Source organism: Lynx rufus, unplaced genomic scaffold (assembly GCF_022079265.1).
Source record: "Lynx rufus isolate CCGP_SWC_20201006 ecotype Redwood Valley unplaced genomic scaffold, mLynRuf1.p SCAF_4, whole genome shotgun sequence".
NCBI lineage: Eukaryota > Metazoa > Chordata > Mammalia > Carnivora > Felidae > Lynx > Lynx rufus.
Window position 1 is genome coordinate 141,464,053 of NW_025814856.1, and position 23,002 is coordinate 141,487,054.

A 23,002-nucleotide genomic window follows, 5' to 3' on the forward strand; every position below is an offset into this window, starting at 1 on the left:
ACCCTTACTGATCATACCTGCATCAGGAAAGCAATTTTAGAATCATCTTCATAATTAGCTTCTGAATAGTAGAGCCGTTGAAGTAAACATTTGTACTTCAGAAATGATTCTCGTTGCCGAGTTTCATTGTCAAGGTTAATGCAGTTGCGACACCGGTATGCGCGGTGTGAGGTGGATGATACGGCAAACTCTGTGGAAGGCAAATAGAGCTGGCAACTGTGGCAAAAGTAAATCTTCTTATAAAACTTCAATGGGTCTTGAGGGACCTAAAGAATAAAAGAGAGAGAGAGAGAGGAAGAGAGAGAAGAAGGAAGGAAGGAAGGAAGGAAGGAAGGAAGGAAGGAAGGAAGGAAGGAAGGTAGGTTAGTTATAAAAGTCAGGCCAAATACTAACCAACAGAAATACTGAGGACTAACTTATCTTAGAATGAGATAAAAAGTTGGCTAATTTTTAAAGTCAAATTTTCCCTTAACTTAATATTATACACAAAACTTAAATTTCAAGCAGTATTCATTTATCCTGCCAAAATGTTAAGAAATCTGTATTATTCATCAACCCTTGGATACATGTGGTAAAAACACCTAAAAATTAATTGGCAGAAAAAAATTAGTAGGTGAAGGCTTTAGATTGCAAAATCATAAGAAAACTTCAAAGTGCTGTGGCACTTAATTTTTAAAAAGAATTTAGATTTTTGGTGCTATGCTACATTAATCTTACAGGCAATGGCTAGATTCATGTATAGATGAAAGTCCACTAAACTAAGTGTATTTCTTATTTCATTCATCCTAACGCTAAATTTGGATTGACTCAATGATCAATATTCAAAACTTGAAACTGTACATCATATAATAGTTCTATTTTTAAGTTTTTGAGGAACTTCCACACTGCCTTCTGTGATGGATGTACCAATTTAATTTCAAAGGACAGTGCACAAAGGTTCCCTTTCTCCATATCCTTGCCAACACTTGCTATCTTTTGTCTTCTTGATAACAGCCATTCCAAAATTGTGAGCTGAATATCTTACTGTGGTTTTGCTTTGTACTTCACTGATAATTAGTGATGTGGGGCACTTTTTCATGTATGTGTTGCCATTTGTATGTCTTGTTTGAGAAAATGTCTACTCAAGTCTTTGCCCATTTTTAAATTGGGTTAATATGAATTTGCTATTGAGTTGTATAAGTTCCTTTTTTTGGATATTAACTCATCAGATATATGGTATGCAAATATCTTCTCCCATTCTGTACATTGCCTTTCATTTTGTTGATTGTTTCCTTTCTATGCAAAAGCTTTTCAGTTTGATGCAATCCCAGTTGTCTATTTTTGCTTTCGATGTCATGACTAAAAAAACTGTTGCTAAGACCAATGTCAACAACATTTTCTCTATACTTCCTTCTAATAACTTTACGGTTTCAGGTCTTATATTTAAATCTTTATTTTGGGTTGATTTTTGTATGTGTGTGAGATAAAGGTTGATTTTTTTTTTTTTTTTGCAGGTGGCTATCTAGTTTTTTCAACACCATTTAATAAAGAGTCTATCTTTTCTCCATTGTGTGTCCTTAGTTCCTTTGTGGGTGTATTTCTGGGCTTTCTATTTTGTAGCATTGATCTCTGTGTCTGTTTTTATGTCAGTACCATACTGTCTGAACTATAGCTTGGGAATATAGTTTGAAATCAGAAAGCATGATGCTTCCAGCTTTGTTCTTCTTTCTCAAAATTGCTTTAGTTATACAGGATCTTTTGCGGTTCCATACAAATTTTAGGATTTTTTTCTCGTTCTATGAAAAATACTATTGGAATCTTGATAGGGATTGCATTGAATCTGTAGATCACTTCGTGTAGTATGTACATTTTGTGTGTGGGAGGGGGTAGTATGGATATTTTAACAATATTAATTCTTCCAGAAAGATTTTATAACTACAAAATAAATGCTAAAGGCATGATCCATTTTTAAAATGCATAAATTCAACTTTATAAAAATAAAAACATCTTTTCTGCTAAGGATACTGTTAAGAGAATGAAAAGACAAGCCACAGACAGAGGGCCAATATTTGCAAATCATGTATCTTACAAAGGATTTATATGTAAAATAAGCAAAGAATTCTCAAAATTCAGTAATGATAAAACAAATGACTCAATTTTGAAAAAGGGGTGGCGGCAAAAGATACGTGCAGATACTTCACCAAAAAGTTATAGATGGATGGCAAAAAAAAAGTGCATGAAAAGATGCTTAATATTATATTCATTAGGAAATCACAGATTAAAATATAATGGGATACTACTACACATTTATTAGAATTCCAGAATTAAAATAAACACTGGCACTACCAGCTGCTGGCAAGGATGCTGAACAATGGGAATGTCACACATTATAGATGGGGATGAAACATGGCACAACCAGTGCGGAAAAAAGGCTGGCCATCTCTTACAAAGGTAAATGTGCATTTCCCAGATGACTCAAAAAAATTCTACTTCCCAGGTATTTAACCCCAAACAATCAATTTACACAAAAACTCACAAGCAAGTGTTTTTAGCGATTTTACTCACAAAAGTCCAAAACTCTAACAAACAATTCAATATCCTACAACTGTGAATGGATAAACAAGCTCTACTACATTCAGACAACAAAAGTGTTACTCAGGTATAACAACACTAAGGATACGTTCAAAAACATGGGTGAATATCGAAGGCAGTATGCTGAATGAAGGAGGCCAGTGTCAAAAAGCTACATACAGTAGGATTCCACTTATACGACACTCTGGGTTAGGTATTGATTACATGACTCTGTATTTGTCAAAACTGACCCCCAAATAGTAAATCTGACCAACGGTAAATTTAAAAACTGAATAAAATGGTATGTTAGATGAACGTGTAGAATATTAAATTCTATTATTGTAAAAATATAAAAGCTGAGATAAGTCTATAGAGAAGGACTAGAAGTTACCCTGGGGAAATAAAACATTAATTTGAATAAGAAATAACATAATGGGCAACTTTTCTCTTGGACTTTTTTTATGTATATTCTTTTAAGATTTTATTTTTAAGTAATCTTTGTACCCAACATGAGGCTCCAATGTATAAGCCTGAGATCAAGAATCGCATGTTCTATCGACCGAACCAGCCAGGCATCCCTGACTTTTGTTGTATCTTAATACTCTTGCAATACAATTAAGTTTTAAAAATCCATTAAAAAAGAAAGAATGTAAAAATTAAGTAATTTTATTTTTCTAAAAGTTTTGACCAAATATTGAGATTTTATATCAAAAAAGCAAAATAGATATTTAGCCAGCTTCTTAATACTGTATATATTTACTTATTACTATAAATATAGTCATTAGAATAAAACACCATTTAGAATTCTTCAGTAAACCGCTCCCTTCCAAACCGCACCAAAAGTGTTTTAAGTCGTTTGACACAGTAAGAAGGCAATGAGATACTTACCTTGGCGCTAGATAGCAAAATCTTCATAGAAACTTAAGCATTTTGGAGTTGGAAAAGGTAGTTTCATTCAAATACATGTTACATTTGAAGTTCTATCAGGATACCTATATGGATCTGTTCAGTAATAACTATGACTAAGCAATAAGTATTAGAAGGCAACACAAACAAAGTATGTGTAGAATCTCAGAAATGAAGACTTGAACTCTCTCCAAGGCCTGATGCAAGAGGGGACCCATGAATTAAATGTCAGAAAATGAACAGGAGTTAGCAGAGTAAGTAGGGGACAGGATTCCAGGTAGAACTAAGTGTGTTCAAAAGCACGAAGGTGTGAAAGAGATCATAATGCATTCAACATAATACAATATTCAATTTGGTTCAGAGAGTAGGGAAGAATTCAAGGTTGAAAATACAGACACTAAAGTTAAGTGATTAATTTGTTAACATAAAAAACAATCATTCAAAAGAGATGTCACCAATAAGATGGTCTTCCACATGGACTCCAAGTAATGCATTAAGGCAAAATTTTAATATACTTCAATTTACTACAGCACATTTTAGAATTTTGAGGAAGGAATACAGGAAAAAAAGTAGAGTACCTTAAGGTGTCTTGCAACTTCTGGATTAAATAGAGGTGTTTTGATGTAATGAAAAAAGAGTGTTGCGATTCTTTTTCTGAGCCCTTCAAGATTATGATGTTTGACACCTCTCATCATAAGGTCAACCTCTCTGTCAATCAATTCTAGAATTTCCTGAGTCAGTTTACATTCATGTTCCTATACAAAACACATATTCAGCATAGAATTTTCAAAATCACTGTTAGCTTTCAAAATTACCACCAAACAAACTGAAACTAGATTCCAAAAGAAAGAAATTGCAAAAGAAACTAGCAGGAGTAAAAATTGGTACAACTAATTTTGAAAAAATTTTCACATTATCTAGTAGAGCTTCAGATATGCATAATCTACAACCCAGCAATTCTCCTCTTAAGAGTAGAGAAATGTGCATGTAAAGTCATTGTTCACAGTAGCACAAAATTAGAAACAAGAAAATATCCATAAATCAATTGATGACATAAATAAGTGACGACTTATTCATACAATGCACATATTGAAAGAATATTATTATATGTATGGAAATGAATAAACTATAGCTATATACAATAACAAGCTTAAATCTTAAAAAAGTAATGTTGAGTGAAAGCAGTAAGACACAGAACAATACAACATTATTCCACTTAAATGAATTCCAAAATAAGCAACACCAAGCTATATTATTTAAGGATATAGAGAGATGGTAAAACTATAAAGAATATCAAGGAGATGACTACTGTGAAAGTCAATATGGCAGTTACTTCTAGGGGATAAGAGGGTGAACTGGGATTATGAAGAGACAGGGGATACTTGGCAATGTTGGCAATGTCCTGTTTTGGGTCAGAGAGTGGTTATGTGGTTGGTGACTTCATATTTGTTAAATTGTACACATATATTTCATGTATTTCTTCTGCAAATCTGTATAATTCATAATAATTTTTAATAAAATCACAGAAATGAGTGTGGTTGAATAAGAAAGCCCCACGTAGGGGTTAAGTGATTAAGGCAGGATTTATGAGCAGTAGAATAGAAGTAAGTTGCTCCAACTGCCCAAGAGAGGACTAAAACACAGTTTGAATGAAGGAGTCAGAATGTGACATCTGTAACTATAAAATAATATTCTCCTATACTTTTTAATACATATTTAATATAGCTAACACAAGAGTCTAGATCAGGGTCCTTGGCCCTGAAAGCATATTAGAATGACCCGGGAGAGATTTTTAAAGGTTTTAAGATTGCCCTAACACTTGAGGATCTAATTTAACTTCTCTGAAATTGTGCCTAGGTATCATTCCTTATTCATTTATTTTCATATTCTCTCTCTTTCAATCTCTCTTTCTCTGTCTCTATGCATCTCACTCTCTCAAGTTCTTCGGATGCTTCTAATGTGTACTCAAGTTTAAGATTCACTGGCCTCTCTTAGTAATTGTCATCAAAATAATACCCATTATTGGGGCACCTGGGTGGCTCAGTCAGTTAGGTGTCTGACCTCAGCTCAGGTCATGATCTCACGGTTTGTGAGTTCAAGCCCCATGTCGGGCTCTGTGCTGCAGCTCAGATTCTGAGCCTGCTTCAGATTCTGTCTCCCTCTCTCCCTACCTCTCCCTTGCTTCACACTCTGTCTCTCTCTCCCTCTCAAAAATAAACATTAAAAAATTTTTTAAATAAATTTTGGAGGGCTCCCTATTCATAAGCAGTGAGATAATACAGATTATATTTTATTTATACTTTATAAATGCACATAGATTATATACACATATATATCTATATCCTCAATGCAACTAATTTTACAAATGATGAAACTGATTTTCAGAAATATTAAATAACTTATCTAAGGTTGTACAGCCATAATGAATAGAGCCAGAATTTGAGTCATGTTTAAAGGCCTTAATCCTCCAATAAAATATTGTTAAATAAATATACATGTACATATATAGGTTAAACATACTGTTTAAGATATGCACAATTTATTTTTATAAGCCTATTCTCTGTTTTTGTTTGGTTTTCTTTTTTTATTATTTTATTAATTTATTATTATTATTATCAAATAATATTTTATTATTAACCAAAAAATGTTCCTAAATTCGTTAGTTAGGAGGATTTCTACTGTATTCCCTACCTGCATTCTCTTTTTTTCTAATCTGGCCTTTTCACCGCCCATTACATACATCATGCTTATTTCCTACCTCTGGACCTACTGATTCTCCCTTTCTTCCTAACTATCTCTATCTTCCAATGTTAGTCACTACACAAACATCTTTAAAAACGTAATCCAGAACAAAAGCAGTCAGTGCCTCATTGAGTCAATGCCTCTGTTCTCAAGATGGAGGGACATGTAAGAGATCTATCCAGACTTAGTGCTCAACACGAACCATTTCCTCAATTGCTTAATGTGTCTTAAATTAATAAATGATGAGAAAAAAATATATTCTCATCCTGCTTTAAAATTGCTAAAAATAAAATTTTTATTGAAAAGTGTCAAAATAGGGGCGCCTGGGTGGCTCAGTCGGTTAAGCGTCCGACTTCAGCTCAGGTCACGATCTCACGGTCCGTGAGTTCGAGCCCCGCGTCGGGCTCTGGGCTGATGGCCCAGAGCCTGAAGCCTGGTTCCGATTCTGTGTCTCCCTCTCTCTCTGCTCCTCCCCCGTTCATGCTCTGTCTCTCTCTGTCTCAAAAATAAATAAACGTTAAAAAAATTTTAAAAAAAGAAAAGTGTCAAAATATATAGAAATTGCTGTTTTAGTGAACTGAGTATTAATCTCATGCTATATATATACTTGCATATATTTGCATCCATCACATAGAAATGGGTATTTATTTCCATTTAGATTATCCATTGTGCATACTTCTATGTATCGTAATATATAGTTTAAGAACTTTTAGATAAATATTAATGCAGAAAACACATCCTCCCCAAACGACACCAAAACAATATAGCTGTTGACAAAACAAATTTATATATATAGACACTGATTAGTCATCTTTACCATTAATACAAAACAGCTTATTTTAGTATTCATTTTTTTATTGATAGTAATACCAATAGTGATACCAATATTGATAGTGATACCTCAAAACTACGAGAAAGTTAATGTACCTTCACAGTATGTTTAAGTGTTAGGAGTACATCCAGTCTTTCATCTTGAGAGATATTTTTCAGCATTATGCATTTATAGATGTTCTGCAGCTCTCTGGCTCTGATGGTGAACTGTGTATCCATCTCAATTATTTTGCCGCTAAATGTTCTCCATACCTTTGGAGCTGAACACTTAAAAATAATAATATGTTTATAATTATCAGTTATAATTAAAGGTTAAAAAATAATTTCTACTAAAAGCTAACTTAATATCATGTGCTTTATGAATAATTGCAGAATTTGTAGACCATGGGAAAATAAAGCATTTTAGGAAAAAAAGTACGAATGAGCTATTTAGCCTGTGGAAGCGCAAGCATTTCTACAGGATTCAGAATTTGGTACTAATTTGTACTAACTAGTTTGTTGAATGGCTGAATGGGTATATGGAATAACTCATTACCCTTGGAAAAAGGCATGCTATTTTTAATGTTAAAAAAAGTGATCTGCTTGTTTCAATTACACTGAGTTATAAAAATGTGTCTTGATCATGCTTTGTCAATTGAAGAAACTTTTGTGGAGCAATTGTTACAATCCTCAGTGCGCCAGAACTAAGGACACAGCAAAACGGGACTTCTGTGAGTTATGGTCTCGTTTCCTATAAACATAAATCTCTAACAAGTTCACAGTTCTTCACAAAACAGATGTCCATAGTTGAGCAACTATATTTAGCTATCTCAGCAGTGATCCCTACCTCCCTGATGATGATGGCTAAGATTCTCACTCTCTATTCCCAATTCAGCCTTGGTGCCTCCCAACCTAGCTGACCTCATGAGCTGAGGGTTAAAGACGGAGTTCACCTGCCCTGAAGCTCATCTGTGGACTCCCAGGCTGAGAATTCAGGAGGTGGAGTGAGACACTAGAGACACTAGTGCAATCGCTAGTGAAGATTAAGTCTGTGTTTGCCACTGCTTCTCTTCCCTCTGACCGAGACTTTACGAAAAGATGCCTTCACCCAGAAATTTCACAGTGAAACCTCACTATTTTCCCTTCTCCTTCATGGTATTAAAGCTGCTCAACTTCTTTCCCTGATTATAATCTAACAGAAACAAGCCTATTTTGATCATGACTATTAACTCTCCAAATGCTGGATTTTTTGTAGACTAAATGGTAATTTATGCTTTGGAGACCTGTAGTCTAATTTATGCCATAATTGCAGCCACTTAAATCTTAGATTTGATATAATTTAAAGTTTAATTAGAAGCCCTTGTATGGGAACAAATCATCAGGAATGCAGACTAGCCAAATAAATAATATAAGGGTGAATATGTTTTTCAGTTACAGTTTTAAATTACTTTTAAATTTCTTACATTTCATATTAGCTAAATTACATTGAAAACTGAAAAGTACCATCTAAAAACAACTATATTTGAGATGCTTTCAAAGTAATGGCAGCATTTTCTGATCAAAGCGAGAATAAGTGCCGTTCAGAGCTAGGACTCTCCATCAGAAACTTTAGATTCTCAGTTCTAGTTTAAGTCCAGCAAGTGAGAGGCTGCGACCCTATAATTAATTTATATTCTTAAGGCATATATCTAATATTAAATAATGTACTGCTAATTAGCAGACTGATAGAATTAGCTAAAATTTATTAAGGATTATAAGAGGGAAATAGCTCAATAAGAAAATATTTTGTCATTTAATTACTATCACTTAGAAATAACAATATATAGATTATTTTAAAGAGATACAGCCTTGTTTGGGGTAGGCCTCAGAGTGTTACTGAAGTTAAATGTTTCAAAGCTCCTTTTAAAAGTTTTTAAGGAATAAGCAACCTTAGGCTGAGTTTCATATTGTGATATGGTAAAAATTTTTTAAGCTTTATTTATTTTTGAGAGAGAGAGAGGGAGAGACAGAGTGCTAGCAGGGGAGGAGCAGAGAAAGAGGAGACACAGAATTCAAAGCAGGCTCCAGGCTCTGAGCTGTCAGCACACAGCCCAATGCGCGGCTCAAACTCAGGAACTGTAAAATCATGACCTGAGCCAAAGTCAAATGCTTACCTGACTGAGCCACCCAGGTGCCCCTCATATTGTGATATTTTAAAGTCTAACTAATGTCTTAATCTTGCCATGCCATTTTCTTCAGGATGACTCTATTAAATGCAATTTCCTTTCTTCTAGTAATGTGGGCAATACCTTTTGCTCTGCAGGTTTATTTCACTTGTATAATCCTTTTATTTCACTTGTAATAATTACCTTAAAAAAATTTTTTTTCACGTTTATTTATTTTTGAGAGAGAAAGAGACAGAGTGTGAGCAGGGGAGGGGCAGAGAGGGAGGGAGACACAGAATCCAAAGCAGGCTCCAGGCTCTGAGCTGTCAGCACAGAGCCCAACGCGGGGCTCGAACCCACGAACCATGAGATCATGACCTGAGCCGAAGTCAGACACTCAACTGACTGAGCCACCCAGACGCCCCAATAATTACCTTTTAATGAAATATGTAGTTCATCTACTTCATTGTATTTCAGTTGATAGATTGATTTAACTCCACTTCCCCTCCAAGTTTTTAGCCCCATCTAATATAGTACGATTTGGTAATATCTTAGATTTTTTCCAAATACATTCAACATCCACCCATCCATCCAACACCTTCCCACCCTGCAATTTTTCACTCAAACTCTACCTTTTCCATAAAAATTCCTAATATGTTTTGAACCAATGAAATCACTAGTATCTGAAGTCCTATTGTACTCATAAACACACACACAAACACATGTGTGCGCGCACACACACACACACACACAAATACACCATGTCTCTATTTCAATAACTCAGGGAAATTAAATTTAAACTGTTCTATAATTATTTTTTTGTTAATTTTATTTCTCCCAAAAGATTATAAGAAATAAATTCTCATGTGTTTCTATATATCTGATATGACCTACAGCATTCATTCATTCATTCCACAAATATTGATTGTGTTTACTATATATTAATGTATTAGGTACAGAGTAAACAATACTGATTTTAAGAACTCTCAAATCTCATAATATGTAAAGATAGGAAAACAAGTAATTAAAATACAGGATAATTCTGCGTCATGATTACAGGTAAATAGGTAACTAACCATAGGTTGCTATGAAGCAATTACTTAATGAAAAGAAAATATTATCTAAGGTGAAACCTGAAGAATAACCACGAATTAGCCAGAGTAAAGGGAACTGATTCTTCACAATCAAAGAATCCTAGATTTGAAGTTCGAGTTTCCCTAGTTAGTACTAAAAGATATAAAAAAAAAAAATCTATTGACGAAGCTGTTTTTATACTTGGATATATTTCTGCCAACACTGACAACCTGGTCTTCATTCAAGTCTAAGCTTCTTTGATTTCAGCCCTTAAGGTATTTTTTTTACCCTGACACAGGAAAATGCATCATCTTTGCTTATTTCTCTTTCTTATTTCCTTTTTCCTTTGAATGCTTTGGCTATAATAAGAGACGTACAACAATCATGCTCTTAAACTGCTTCAGAAAATAGGAGCGTAATAAATTCCATTAAGCTGCCAACAAATGAGACAGGGAAGACTCTGGAGGAGAGAAACAGAAGAACAGCAGGAAGAGGCATTTCAAGGAAGGGAAGGTGGAGAGATAACAAAAACCTTGAGAGCAGCAGGCTCCCACAAAAGAGAAGAAATGACTGTACTGTGAGAGGAGGGCTTTCTTCCTCCTAAATTAATACTCGGGTCCCCAAGGGCACAAATTAAGAATAACCCTAACCCCCAAAAGCTACTGTGTAGTGATCAACTTTCCTTTTACACAGCAAAGGGGTTTTGTTCATACACAGAGGACACCCCTGTGCACTGTGGTGCTCAGAGAGAGGCAAAAATCGGTTGTATTTTCCTATCCCATTAGCTGTTGGCCACCAGAGTATGGGGGAGAAAAAGAAAAACATTTAAATGACACAGCTAGCAAGGATTGCAGTTTTGTAGCTTGTGATTGTGAGAAGTGGTATGCGAATCAAAGAAAGGAACGGCCTTGACTCTAGGGAAAACCTCTTGCAGATTAGAAATTCAAATTGTCTCTTTAACACAGTTTGGGTAAAGAGAACCCAAGATACATCAGAAACTGACCGATGGTTTTTCACTCGAATTTCTTGACTTGCTTTTTTTTCACCTCTGTCAGCTTGTGAGTTTTTAACCTCTGATAACCTGTGGAGGTCAATGTTTGAGGTGTTAAAATCACAAATTATTTAACTAATACTTCAAAAATCTTTAGATTAAGCCTTTTATGGAGAATGAAGGCTTAGTATAGAATCCATAATACCTGATTGGTTTAATGTCTATGTCCATGATAAGAAGATTAAAAATATTAGTTCAATAAACCACATAATATTTAGATACAGTGAAGTTAAACTAAAACCAAACATAAAATTCTATTGTTGAAAGTTATTTCCAAATTATAGTAAAGTAAATATTTTTTTATATATCTATGTGTTATAGTGCTAAACGTGGACCTGAAAATCAGCATTATGGCTCTCGTTGTTAGTTTTGACATTTGAAAAAACTCTGACCTTGTCTAGCTTCAGGGATTCATTATAAGCTATTTTTTCTTAGTTATCAAAAATACTGTAGGATAATAAGTTACTCCAACTTTTTTGAAATCAGCACTGTGTCCCCCTGAATATTAGAGACAATGCTCGGCATGTGTGAGGGGCAAAGTAGACAGGCATAAAGAGGAATGGATATTGTATAAGAATTTATAAGGAAAACTATAAAATCTATCTTAATTGCTTTCCATGATGTTTAGTATGGCATCCTATACAAAAAGGTGATTTGAATGAATTTGCATTAGAATAACAAATATTTTATAATTTACCATAACAGATTAAAAGTATGTCAAAGTCACTGTTAGTTAATATTTTTAAAGACTGGATTAATTAGTCTATGTAATGGACTAGGATTGACTTCAAGTGTAGCAGTTCCATTCTGGTTGTGTTTTTCTTGCTCTCTACAACATTTTGGTCAAAACTGAGGTAAAATTCCCTTGTATCAGCTAAAATGTCCATTTCCTCTAAATCTTAGCCTATGAACGGGTGAGATTAATTGGTTCATCAGCTGATGTAACCATAGATTTAGAACTCAAATTCTAAAACCTATGATCCACAAAAAGCCTTTCCCTTGATTTCTACAAGTTCTTATAGCTATTTTTTCCATCGTTCCTTCAGTCTTCTGGTCTTGCCTCTTTGTGTGCTGCCCTAAATCAGTATGGACACTAAGGCCCAATCATTTCTCTCATTCTCACTCCTCTTACCAAAAAAATTATCTTGCACTTAATGTTTCATTTATTTTATAATATAACTAAAAAGTCACGAGGAACCATATTGTGCCCAGCTGTCTCCTCACTATGCTTTCTCTTTTTCTCTCCTGGCAACAGTCAAAGATTTCCACTTTCCTGGCAATTCTTCCTACACTCGGGATCTTTCAGGGTCACACTTTCTACTATAACTTAACAGTTTTTACAAAAAACAAAAACAAAGACCACATTTTTCTTCTTCGTGAAAAATCCTATGAACAAAATTTCTCTATCTCATCTTTTTTTGGCAAGATTTCAAGACCTTCATAGAGTGCTACATACACTTCATAAGAAAACAATGGTCATTAAGTGGCTCCAGAGTCAATATGAAATGCTGGGACCTTACATTCACACGCTTTATAATTCAAAAAAAAAAAGCTTAGATACAATGTTAGGCAGAGGCCTGGAGGGGGTGAGGAGAGGGGTGGGTGGTGCATAAAGGCATAATAAGAATAGACACTGTATAAGTATTTACAATAAGAATTTTAAATAGTTCATAGGAAACAAAGCATCAGAGAAAGCCTAAGTAGGAATTCCTGTGGAAGCTCCAGCCTCAAATCAGGAAGGGTAGATGCCACTCGTCTTCCTTGTCCCTTGTACCTCAGAGGCCCCCAGCTCCTTCAAACACTCTGGGTCCCTGTTGCCCTGGGTCTATGCTGTCCCCAATGGTAAGGTTAACAATCAGACACATAAGGAATATGGTTCCCAGTGATGAAGCTGGATTCAAGATAAAGTAACTTGCTAAAGGAATAAGTTTAGTTTGAAATATGATCCTGGAGAAGTATGAATATTATGCTTCCATATGGGAGACATATCTTTCCTAGAATGAAGATACTCAACAATTTGAAGTGACAGTATCTACATTGTATAATTTCTTGACAATACTTGAAATATGAAATTACACAACCATTATTTCTGTCCCTTATTTTTCCTTCCTGCCTTCCTCCATAAGCATGTATTAATACTCTGTGATATGCACTATGCTAGAACATGAAGATACAGAGATAAAAGACAGCATTTGCTTAAGAAGCTCAGTATCCAGGAATGATTCAGACATGTATATAGATACAATAAAAACTGACCACTACGGGGGCACCTGTGTCTCAGTCTGTTAAGCTTCTGACTCTTGATCTCACGATTTGTGGGATCAAGCTCCAAGTCAGGCTCTGCATTGGCAGCACGGAGCCTCCTTGGGATTTTCGCTCTCCCTCTCTCTCTGCCCCTCCCCTGCTTGCACGCTCTCTCAAAATAAATAAGTTTACTTTAAAAAAATTTTAAAAATTGACCACTATTTACTAAGAAGTGAAACAGGGTCTCATGAAAGCATATAGTACAGGCTAAAGCAGGAGGATCAGTAGGTCCTTTCTGGAAGAAGGGGTATCTGAGCTTGTTTTGAAGGATGTATAACTAGCTACCAATGAAGGAGGTAAAGGATGCTCCATGTAGAGACAACACTGGATGCACAAGCATGCAGAGCACATGATCTTTCTGAGGACGCGCAAGTAACCGAACATAGCTGGAGCGGTGTGGCTGTAGTTTGCAAGGAGAGATGACAGTGAGATACCAGCAGGTGAGGTGTGCTGAGTATCAATTGTGAAAATCCCTGAGGGGCAGTAAGGAGGGGCAGCGGCAGAGATGTGTTTAGTGAGGTCACTATGGCCGTGGGATGGATGACAGAGGAGGGAACTATGAAGTGAGACTGGAGGCTGAGAGCCTAATTTGGAGACATGAAGTAGTCCAAATGAGAAGGAAATACACAATCAGATAAGTCACTGTCAATCTCACACACACACAAGACAAGGCCTGGCTCATGACAGCCTCCCAGGGGACATAGGAAAGCAAAGAGAGGAGCTGCTCCATAGCGTCTCTTCAGAAGCCTCCCATCCTTTCAATTTCCAGCAGGATCACAAGACATTCCACCAAGATTCAGATTCGCTGTGGTTCAAGTCTTTGCCTACCTGGCATGTTTGGATTCATGCAAGGGCATCAGGGTGCCATGGCAGAGCCATTTCCCTGTAGACAGTAGTAGTGGGTTTGAAAAGGAAGTAAAGAATTGAGACGATTATTAAAGTAGCAGAACAAACTGGTTGGTGGCTGGATGGGATGCCAAGGATGATGCCCAGGTGTCTTCAGCAACTGAGCAGATGATGAAACATTCATAAAGAATAATGATGTGAGTGCTACAGAACAGCATCTGTTTGGAGATGCGGGACCAGGGAATGGTGAGATGGTACAATTTCAGTGTTGACATGTCAATTTAAGGTGTACTGTTGGGACACCCAAAAGCAATTACAATAGGCAAGTTGTAATACATTTGGATACATGATTCTAAAGCTCCTAAGAGAGGTCTGGTCTGGACCTGCAGGGAGTTCCAGGATGTAGGTAGTAGTTAAAGCCACAAGAAAAATTGAGATCAAAGGAGAGTGTATTAGTAAAATGAGAAGAGGGCATTTAGAGTATCAAAAAATATGGTATTTAAAAAAGAATGTTCTCAAGTAACAAGAATCATACAACTAGAATCACTATAGGCAAAGATCTAGAAGAACGCTATCCCCTTTCTTCTTGTGGCTGGATTGGCTTTTAATTGTTTGGAAAGATCAGATTTACAAAAGGAGACTGGTCACTATGGAAACAGGCTATGCAATCAATATCAAACAGAACAGGCAGTTGCAACACAAAAAGATAATTAGTTTTTCCCTTAATTGTATGTTTTCATGGTTTTCAACAATCATATACATTTTTGGTCAGAAACTTCCAGTCAGTTAATGACCTGGTGAGCAAAAGCAAAAACACTCATCTATAGCTCTTTTCCCCAGGTTGCTTACTATGAGGCATCCCAAACCCAGACATTCTGTGACTTCAGTCACTCTACATTTCATCAGGGTGTGTAATTGATCTAACTTCTGTAGCCAGCCTAAATCTAAATGAACAGAGTCATGAGGAAGGTAGCTTTATTTTTTCCTTCATGGCCTAAACTTTTTAGTTAAGAACATATTAATTTCATGTTAATTGTCAATTGTTATTCTAGGCCACAGTTAAAAATCTAAAGCTGTATCAGAAAAAAGAAAAAAAAAACAGAAAATTTAAACATGAAAATTCGTACAACGTCAGTCTCTTCTTTAGTTCATTATTCTACATTTTTAAACTCAGGATTCATTCTTATTTAAATAATTGTTACTTTACTAACCTTATCCAAAAAAGCTTGTATCAGTGCTTCCTGGTTTGCCGTATATGCAATGTATCTATGCCTCCCAATGGAAGCAATTATCTGGGTCTCTTTTTCCAGAAGTTCACACAAAGCAGCTTTCCTTTCAGCCCCAGTGAAAGATTGGTTAATGCGTGCAAGTTCTTCTTGCCGCCAGACTAAAGGAATAACATGAAAGACTCTTGAGTTTTTAAAATCCCACATCTTTCAGAAAATTTTTTACCATCACATCCTGACAAACAGTATTTTATTTTTGTATCAATTTAAATAAAATTATACATGAACATTATCATTCACATTGTACACCTGACATATGAAAAAGTAGGATGAAATGGAAGCTGAGAAACTTAAAGCAATAAAATTAAAGTCAAATAAAGAGAAGCCAAAGGAAATCAGCCCAGATAATGTCAAATTACACCTCCAAGTAAGCACATACTCTCCCTCGTACTGAAAAATATATGGTTTGGGTTTGTAGCAGCCATGAACATGTACTGATACTCAGATCTTTCAGGAGAATACCTGGTTTTGCTACCTAAGCAAAATAAGTCAGTCAGAGAAAGACAAATACCATATGACCTCACTCATATGCGGAATTTAAGAAACAAAACAAACAAGCAAAGAAGAAAAAAAAAGAGAGAGACACAGAGAGAGAGAGACAGAGAGACAGAGAGAGGCAAGCCAAGATACAGACTCTTAACTATAAAGAACAAACTGATGGTTACCAGAGGGGTGGGGGGCGGGGGGATAGATTAAACAGGTGATAGGGATTAAGGAGTATACTTGCTGGGGCTCCTGGCTGGCTCAGTGGGTAGAGTCTGTGACTCCTGAGCTTGGGGGTCATGAGTTTGAATCCCACGTTGGTTGTAGAGCTTACTTAAAAAAAGGAGTACACTTATGATGAAAAAAATAAAACAAAACGATTTTAAAAAAGAGTAACTTCCCTTAGGAAGACATTTTGTACATCTCCCCCCAGCAAAAGAAGATCCAAAGACAGTAACATGTTATTTCCTCTATCTATCTATCTATCTTCCTTAATATTCTGATATATGTATAAATACCTATGACTAAATTGCTTTTCACCTTTCCAGCAAAATTCCTCCATCAGATGACTCAAATTTCTTAGCTTTAAAAATAACGATTATTTTTTATGTTGACCACAAAAAAGTGAAGAGCGATTTTCTGATGCATCTATCTGTATAAATCAACATGCATGCATATTTACAATTTCCACCTGGAAGGGAAAAAGCATAATGTGCAAATGATTCAACTTTTCCTCCTGACAAGTCTCATCTACTCTTCTTGAAAGAAAGGAAGGAAGGAAGGAAGGAAGGAAGGAAGGAAGGAAGGAAATGGAAAAAGAGAGAATACGTGTTGTGAGGAATACAGGCAGGTTACAGTCTCAGCTGCAGCACTTGACATGTGCCGCCATACTGAAGCAGAAGCCGTGTTCTCCCCACAAAGCTCCCAGTCAATGACCGAGAACCAGGGGGAATTAGGGCCTGGCCGTGTCTGCCCAGCAGTGATCTCTTCTGTGGCTACTTGGATCAGTGCTGACCACTGGGCTGGCTCAGACTTTCCTCAGAGCTGTTATCTGTTTGAGGCTCTCCATTCCTCATCCTCTTTCCTTCCCTCTCTCAACGTCCACAAGTGTCAAACTGCATCTTGATGAAGACTTTTCTTGCTCTCTTTCCCCTTAATCTTTTACTGTGACATCTTGTTGTCTGCTTGCACTAGGACCCACATTGACAGTTTTATGCAGAATTGTTGACTTCAATTATTTTCTTCAATACTAGCACTTAGGTACCATTTTAGGTTACTTAGGTAGCACTTAGGTACCATATCCTTACAAAACCTTAAATTATAGCAGCAAATGTTGTAAAGTAATTGTATTTACTTTTTACTCAAACCTATGAATTCAGTTAAGATAATATTTATGGTTGGTTAGTATCAATAAAGAATGGGTTGCATGAAATATATCCTAAGAGCAAATTATAAGATGCCAAAGAATAGTATTTTAATAAACTCATTTTACCTAAGAGTAACAGCATATTGTCAAAATTAACTTACATGAGAAAAATGGATTACTAGGTCCTACCCTAAACTTAACTAAGTCAAAATTTCCGGGCTCACATACATGCATTTTTAACAAGGGTCTCATTCAATTCTTACACACACTAAATTTGGGGGAAAAAATCGTCTTATAGCCCACATTTCAGAAACCTATTTACATTAAAAGAAGCATAGTGTTGGCAAGAACCTTAGAAATCAAATGGTTCAATACCCCACCCACATGTAAGACAGTGTCCTCCTGGCAGCAGTTTGTACAGGTTTAATTCACTCACCCTGGCCTGGGACCAGCTGGTGAGGAAACAGAGTCAGTCTATTCCTTGTTCCAAATGGCATCCCTTTGGATATCTGAAGGTAGCTGTCACATTCCATTTAGGTTTTCTCTTTTCCAGACATAAACACTTCCCTTTCCTAAATTGCACATTATCTGATATAATTTCATGTCTCATCAAGGTCAAGCTGCTCTGTTATCACAGCACCTCTTTGAAATATAGCATACCAAATTTCTGACAAGATGGAGTTTTATGCACAAGCGGCTAACTCTCCTCTCCTAAATTCCCAGTTACATGAACCAAGAAATATGAAATGGGAGAGGAGGAGACCCAAGTCAGTACTTTAAGTCAGAGAGGTACAACCTATATACTGGAAATCAGGGGGTTTAAGTTATAGCACAGATACTGCTAAAAGACACTCAAACAGGCACAAACGTCCCCCAAACTTCTGCTGTCTCATCTCAGAAAGCGGACATAGAAGAAGGTAGTAAACCTTAATTCAATGCCTTAGAGCTTGAGAAAAGAGCAAGTGATTAATCTATTTGGTAGTTTACTATGTTTTAAGGAAGTCTTTGAAAATCCTTAGGAAGGAATGAAAGAATGCCTACATTTCAAGTCAATGCGGAAAACAACAATAATCACAACTGTTTATGAAAAAAAGGCAAAAAATTCAAAAGAGAAAGTATAAAGCAAGGTGAGAGAAGCAAAATCAAGCATCATAGTTACATTTAAAAATATAAAATGGTTACTTTTTTACTGAAAATAAGTTAGAACAATTTTTTTTATCCAATGACATTTTCAAGAGACACACTTAAAACAAAGTGACACCAAAAGTAAAGGTTAAACATAAAATGTTGATAAATGTGAACAAAAAAGAAAACAGAAGCAGCAATATTAACAGTATATTGAAAATAGAGGGGAAAACATTCAAAATTCGGTTATTGGGATAGGAGACAATTTTATGATGAAAGGTATGACCCTCGTGAATGCTATACGCAAAATCACATCCCATCTAACTTGTAAAGCAAAACTTCTATCAGTTATAAATACTCCTGGAGTGAGCATACTTTATTTATATAAACATAATTAAAATACAAATGAGTCGATCTATTTCAAGTAAAGAAGTATTAAAAGCATTAAAAAGTTTAAACAATATGATTAACAAATTTAAATGATTCAAGTTCTGACCAACAAAGGCTGAAAATATACCTATTTTCAAAGCTCTATGAAGCATTAAATTTATACAAATTCTAGCAGCAGGAATAAAAGAAAACAAATTCCCCAAATCAGAAATGCCAAAACTGCATTTTGATACTGTACAATTAAACTAGAATTAAAAACAAAAGTTTAAAAAGAATAGTCCCAACTGCTTGGAAATGTAATAAATACCAACAAAAATAAAATTTAAACAAAGAAGTTAAAAGTAAGACTGTCAACTATTAAGAAAAAAAAAAGCCCCACTACATATCAAAATGGATCGGATGCTAAAAAATTGAAGTAACACAATTTTGGGGAACTTTGCAGAAATAAGCCTGAGATTCAAATCAGGTACCTCTGAAAAGTGTGTCAGGGCAGGGGAAGATTTACAAAAAGCTGTAATGTTTGTGACAGTTACTCATACACCTCCTCTGGAAAATCATGTCTGCTGGGTACTTCTCTCATTCCCCATTATTATTTAAGTAACTAGGAGTGGCTTTGATACCTGGATAAACACACAAGGACTGGGAACCTGAACTCATTCAACCATGGTTGATCTGTGTTCTTCATAGAACGTGGAAGCAAACAAAAATTGAAGTAACAACCTATTGTTCTTTATTCTGAACAAACATTCCAAAAAGTAAATCTAGTCTTTGACATTTATCGTAAGCTTCAGTTCATTCTAAGTTTTCGGATATTCAGAACTGTTCCTGAAAATGTTTTCGTGTCACATTTTGAGTCATCCTTGTTATTGTACATGTAGTAACCTCAGTCTGGAATTTACAGAGGATCTCCTGCACGTGCACTTTCACGAGCAGGACATTCATGGACGCCTTCCCGCAGGTGGCAAGCCTGTCCTCCACCCGTGCAGGTTTACACAGCTTTGGTTTTGTTCAAGTCACCGTCACCCCAGAACACACGAGAATATGCTGGCTTAACTACAACAACCTCTCTTACAACATCTCATTCTCTTCTCTCTCAATAGACACAGGAACCGTGGTTTTAAGGTGTAGACTTTGCCTTAGCTTCCTTTCTATTCTTAAGGCTGCTCTGAGAACAAAATCCTGTTGTTTTTTTTCTTACTGTACTATTTACTTCATCTCCTGTTTGCTTTTTGATTCCTAGGCCCCTCTTTTCTAACTAAACAATACAATAAAAATAACACTAACACCATGTTAGTGGTGGTTACCATGGAGTGCTGGTTACTATGTGTCAGGCTCTGTCTCAAGCTCCTCATGCATATGAGCTCATTTAATCTCCTGACAAACCAGTGAAGGAGGTGCTACTATTATCCCCTCTTTTACAGAAAAGGAAACTAAGGAAAACAGAGACTTGTCCAAGTGGCACCAAGACTCAAACTCTGGCAGTCTGGTTCCATGTTAAGCACTGCTTAACTCTTAAGCACTGCTCTCCCACTTTTCAAAAACATGTAATCTTTTCATTGGACAGTCTCTCTCTATGAATTGATTAGTTGGTCTACTACTGAAAGCCACACTTACTAACCAGCTATCTAATTCTTTCCCTTTTCATGGAGATAATTTATTATTACCCTGTCAGAATGAGAAAGCTTCAGAGTCTCATGAACTGCATTCTCTGGCCATAGAATCAAACCTATTTTTTCTCTGAACTTTAAAAAACTCGTTTGCCTGATCTGGTTACTATACCTGCCAAAACCTTATCGTTTCTTTGTCAATTCAAAACACTCAAAAATAAGTATTGAGCAATTATGTGAAAGGAACTCTATAAATTTCAATGGTGCATACAAAAGTGAGAAAGACACAATGCTTTCTTGAAGGCCCTAAATATCTCCTTGCCTCTCCCTAGTTGGAGACACTATAAAATTCTTCCATGAGGACAGAATTTTCACTTCTCTTTCTACTTATTTTTACCCAAAAGCCTGACATTTTTCACCATTAGGCATAAAGACTTCCTTTAGATAGATCTCTTCTTGACACAAGATTCCTCTTATCTTCTACCAGGTATGATTTAATTAAGTAAATGTAGTCTTCCGTTGTTATATTACAGGCATGATTATTTTCTCATCATATTGCAGGGATATTTCAAAATACATCACATTTATATATAATTTATATAATTACAAAGTATATTTTTCTCCTTCTATTAAAATTTTAGATTTACTTTAACACCAGTGTCTGCATTGGAAGGTAAATATCTAAAGTGTTGTTTCTGGCCCTCGTCTGTTATAACCACTGTCTGTTATAACATCTAGTTTTACAGTTTTTATCATACTATTTCTTCTTCCTCTCGACTTCCAATTTGAAATCATCCTGATGAGGCCAAGGACAGGCCAGTGGTACTCTTTATAAGAATCCACTTTGCCCTTTACCAGGAATACATTATTCAGACACTGGACAGCTTGGTCTGTTCAAAAAGATTTTTAAATTTAAAAGCAAAATTGTCTTCAGCAAAAGAGTTGTAAATTTAAGGGCTAAATTATGTTGTGAAAATCCAGGAAATCCATGATTGATGACTTTATCCTTTAAGAGCAGTTTTACCAACCAAAAGAACTTTAAAAATCTTGACAAAATCCATATAACCAAAGGCAGTGTATGAATTAAAAGAAAAATTGCTTGCTTGTGGAAATAATAACTGAGAATATTTATCTTATGGGATTATATGGATGTTCCCAGAAAGCAAATAAAAATTGAATGATATAAGTAAGCCTATTTTACTTCCAGTTTTACATCAGAAACCTTTGGGACTGGTAATAAATTTAGGCCACTAGGATATTATTTAAGCTATGCTGCCAACCTCAAAGAGCAATATACTACTCTCCTAGATTAATACCGGGTGAGTCTGGATAGATGCACTCAAATTCACTTATGTGAATATATATATATTCAGACTTTACATTTTGCTTAAATTATAGTATGACTTTTTAAAAGGAAACAATCCAGTGAAGCTAATTAGAAATGAAAATAATGGTCTTTAGGGGCTCCTGGGTGGCTCAGTTAGTTGAGCGTCCTCCTGGGTGGCTCAGTCGGTTGAGCGTCCAACTTCGGCTGGGGTCATGATCTAGAGGTTCGTGGGTCGAGCCCCGCGTGGGGCTCTGTGCTGACAGCTCAGAGCCTGGAGCCTGTTTCAGATTCTGTGTCTCCCTCTCTCTCTGATCCTCCCCCTTTCATGCTCTGTCTCTCTCTGTCTCAAAACTAAATAAACATTAGAAAAAAAATTTTAATAAAAAAAGAAATGAAAATAATGGTCTTTAATTCCAATAAAATTCTCCATTAGATGGCCCTGTAAACCTATAGTAAGGAATGGAACATGGCATCAGAAAAATACCATGTCCCAACTACTCATAAGGAATAGACACACATAGGAATCAGGAGTGGATGGACAAAACCTATTTTTTATCTGAATTGACAGTTTCCAGAACTATACAGAGAAGACATTGAAGAAAACGAGAGATTCTGCCCCATATCATAAAAGGTATGTTCCATAGGGATGATGATAATTAAAACAAACAAACAAATAAATTGGAATGCTGAATTCATTTTCCAGTGTTGCCATAACAAAGCACCATAGACTGGGTGGCTTAAACAACAGAAGTTTATTTCCTCACAGTTCTGGAATTGATAAGTTCAAGATCAAGGTGATGGCAGGGTTAGTTTCTTCTGAAGACCTCTCTCCTGGGATTCTAAATGGCCATCATCCTTCAGTGTCTTTGTATGATCTTCTCTATCTGTTTGTTTGTGTCCTAATCTCTCCTTATAAGAATATTAGTCATACTGGTTAGGGCTCATCCATAAAAACTTATTTTTTTCTGAATTGCTTTTTTGAAGGTCCTAT

General features: G+C 35.8%; 1 protein-coding gene across 1 annotated transcript in view; it reads right to left on the bottom strand.

Moving 5' to 3' along the window:
• The window catches only part of IQUB (IQ motif and ubiquitin domain containing), a 53,006-nt gene that overhangs the window by 5,224 nt on the left and 24,780 nt on the right, over window positions 1-23,002 (bottom strand). Inside the window, exons 7-10 of the mRNA XM_047094752.1 lie at window positions 15,639-15,814; window positions 7,126-7,296; window positions 4,035-4,211; window positions 18-266 (exon numbers count right to left, since the gene is read on the bottom strand). Of these exons, the coding sequence (XP_046950708.1) occupies window positions 18-266; window positions 4,035-4,211; window positions 7,126-7,296; window positions 15,639-15,814 (773 nt within the window). The remainder of the gene's footprint in view (window positions 1-17; window positions 267-4,034; window positions 4,212-7,125; window positions 7,297-15,638; window positions 15,815-23,002) is intronic.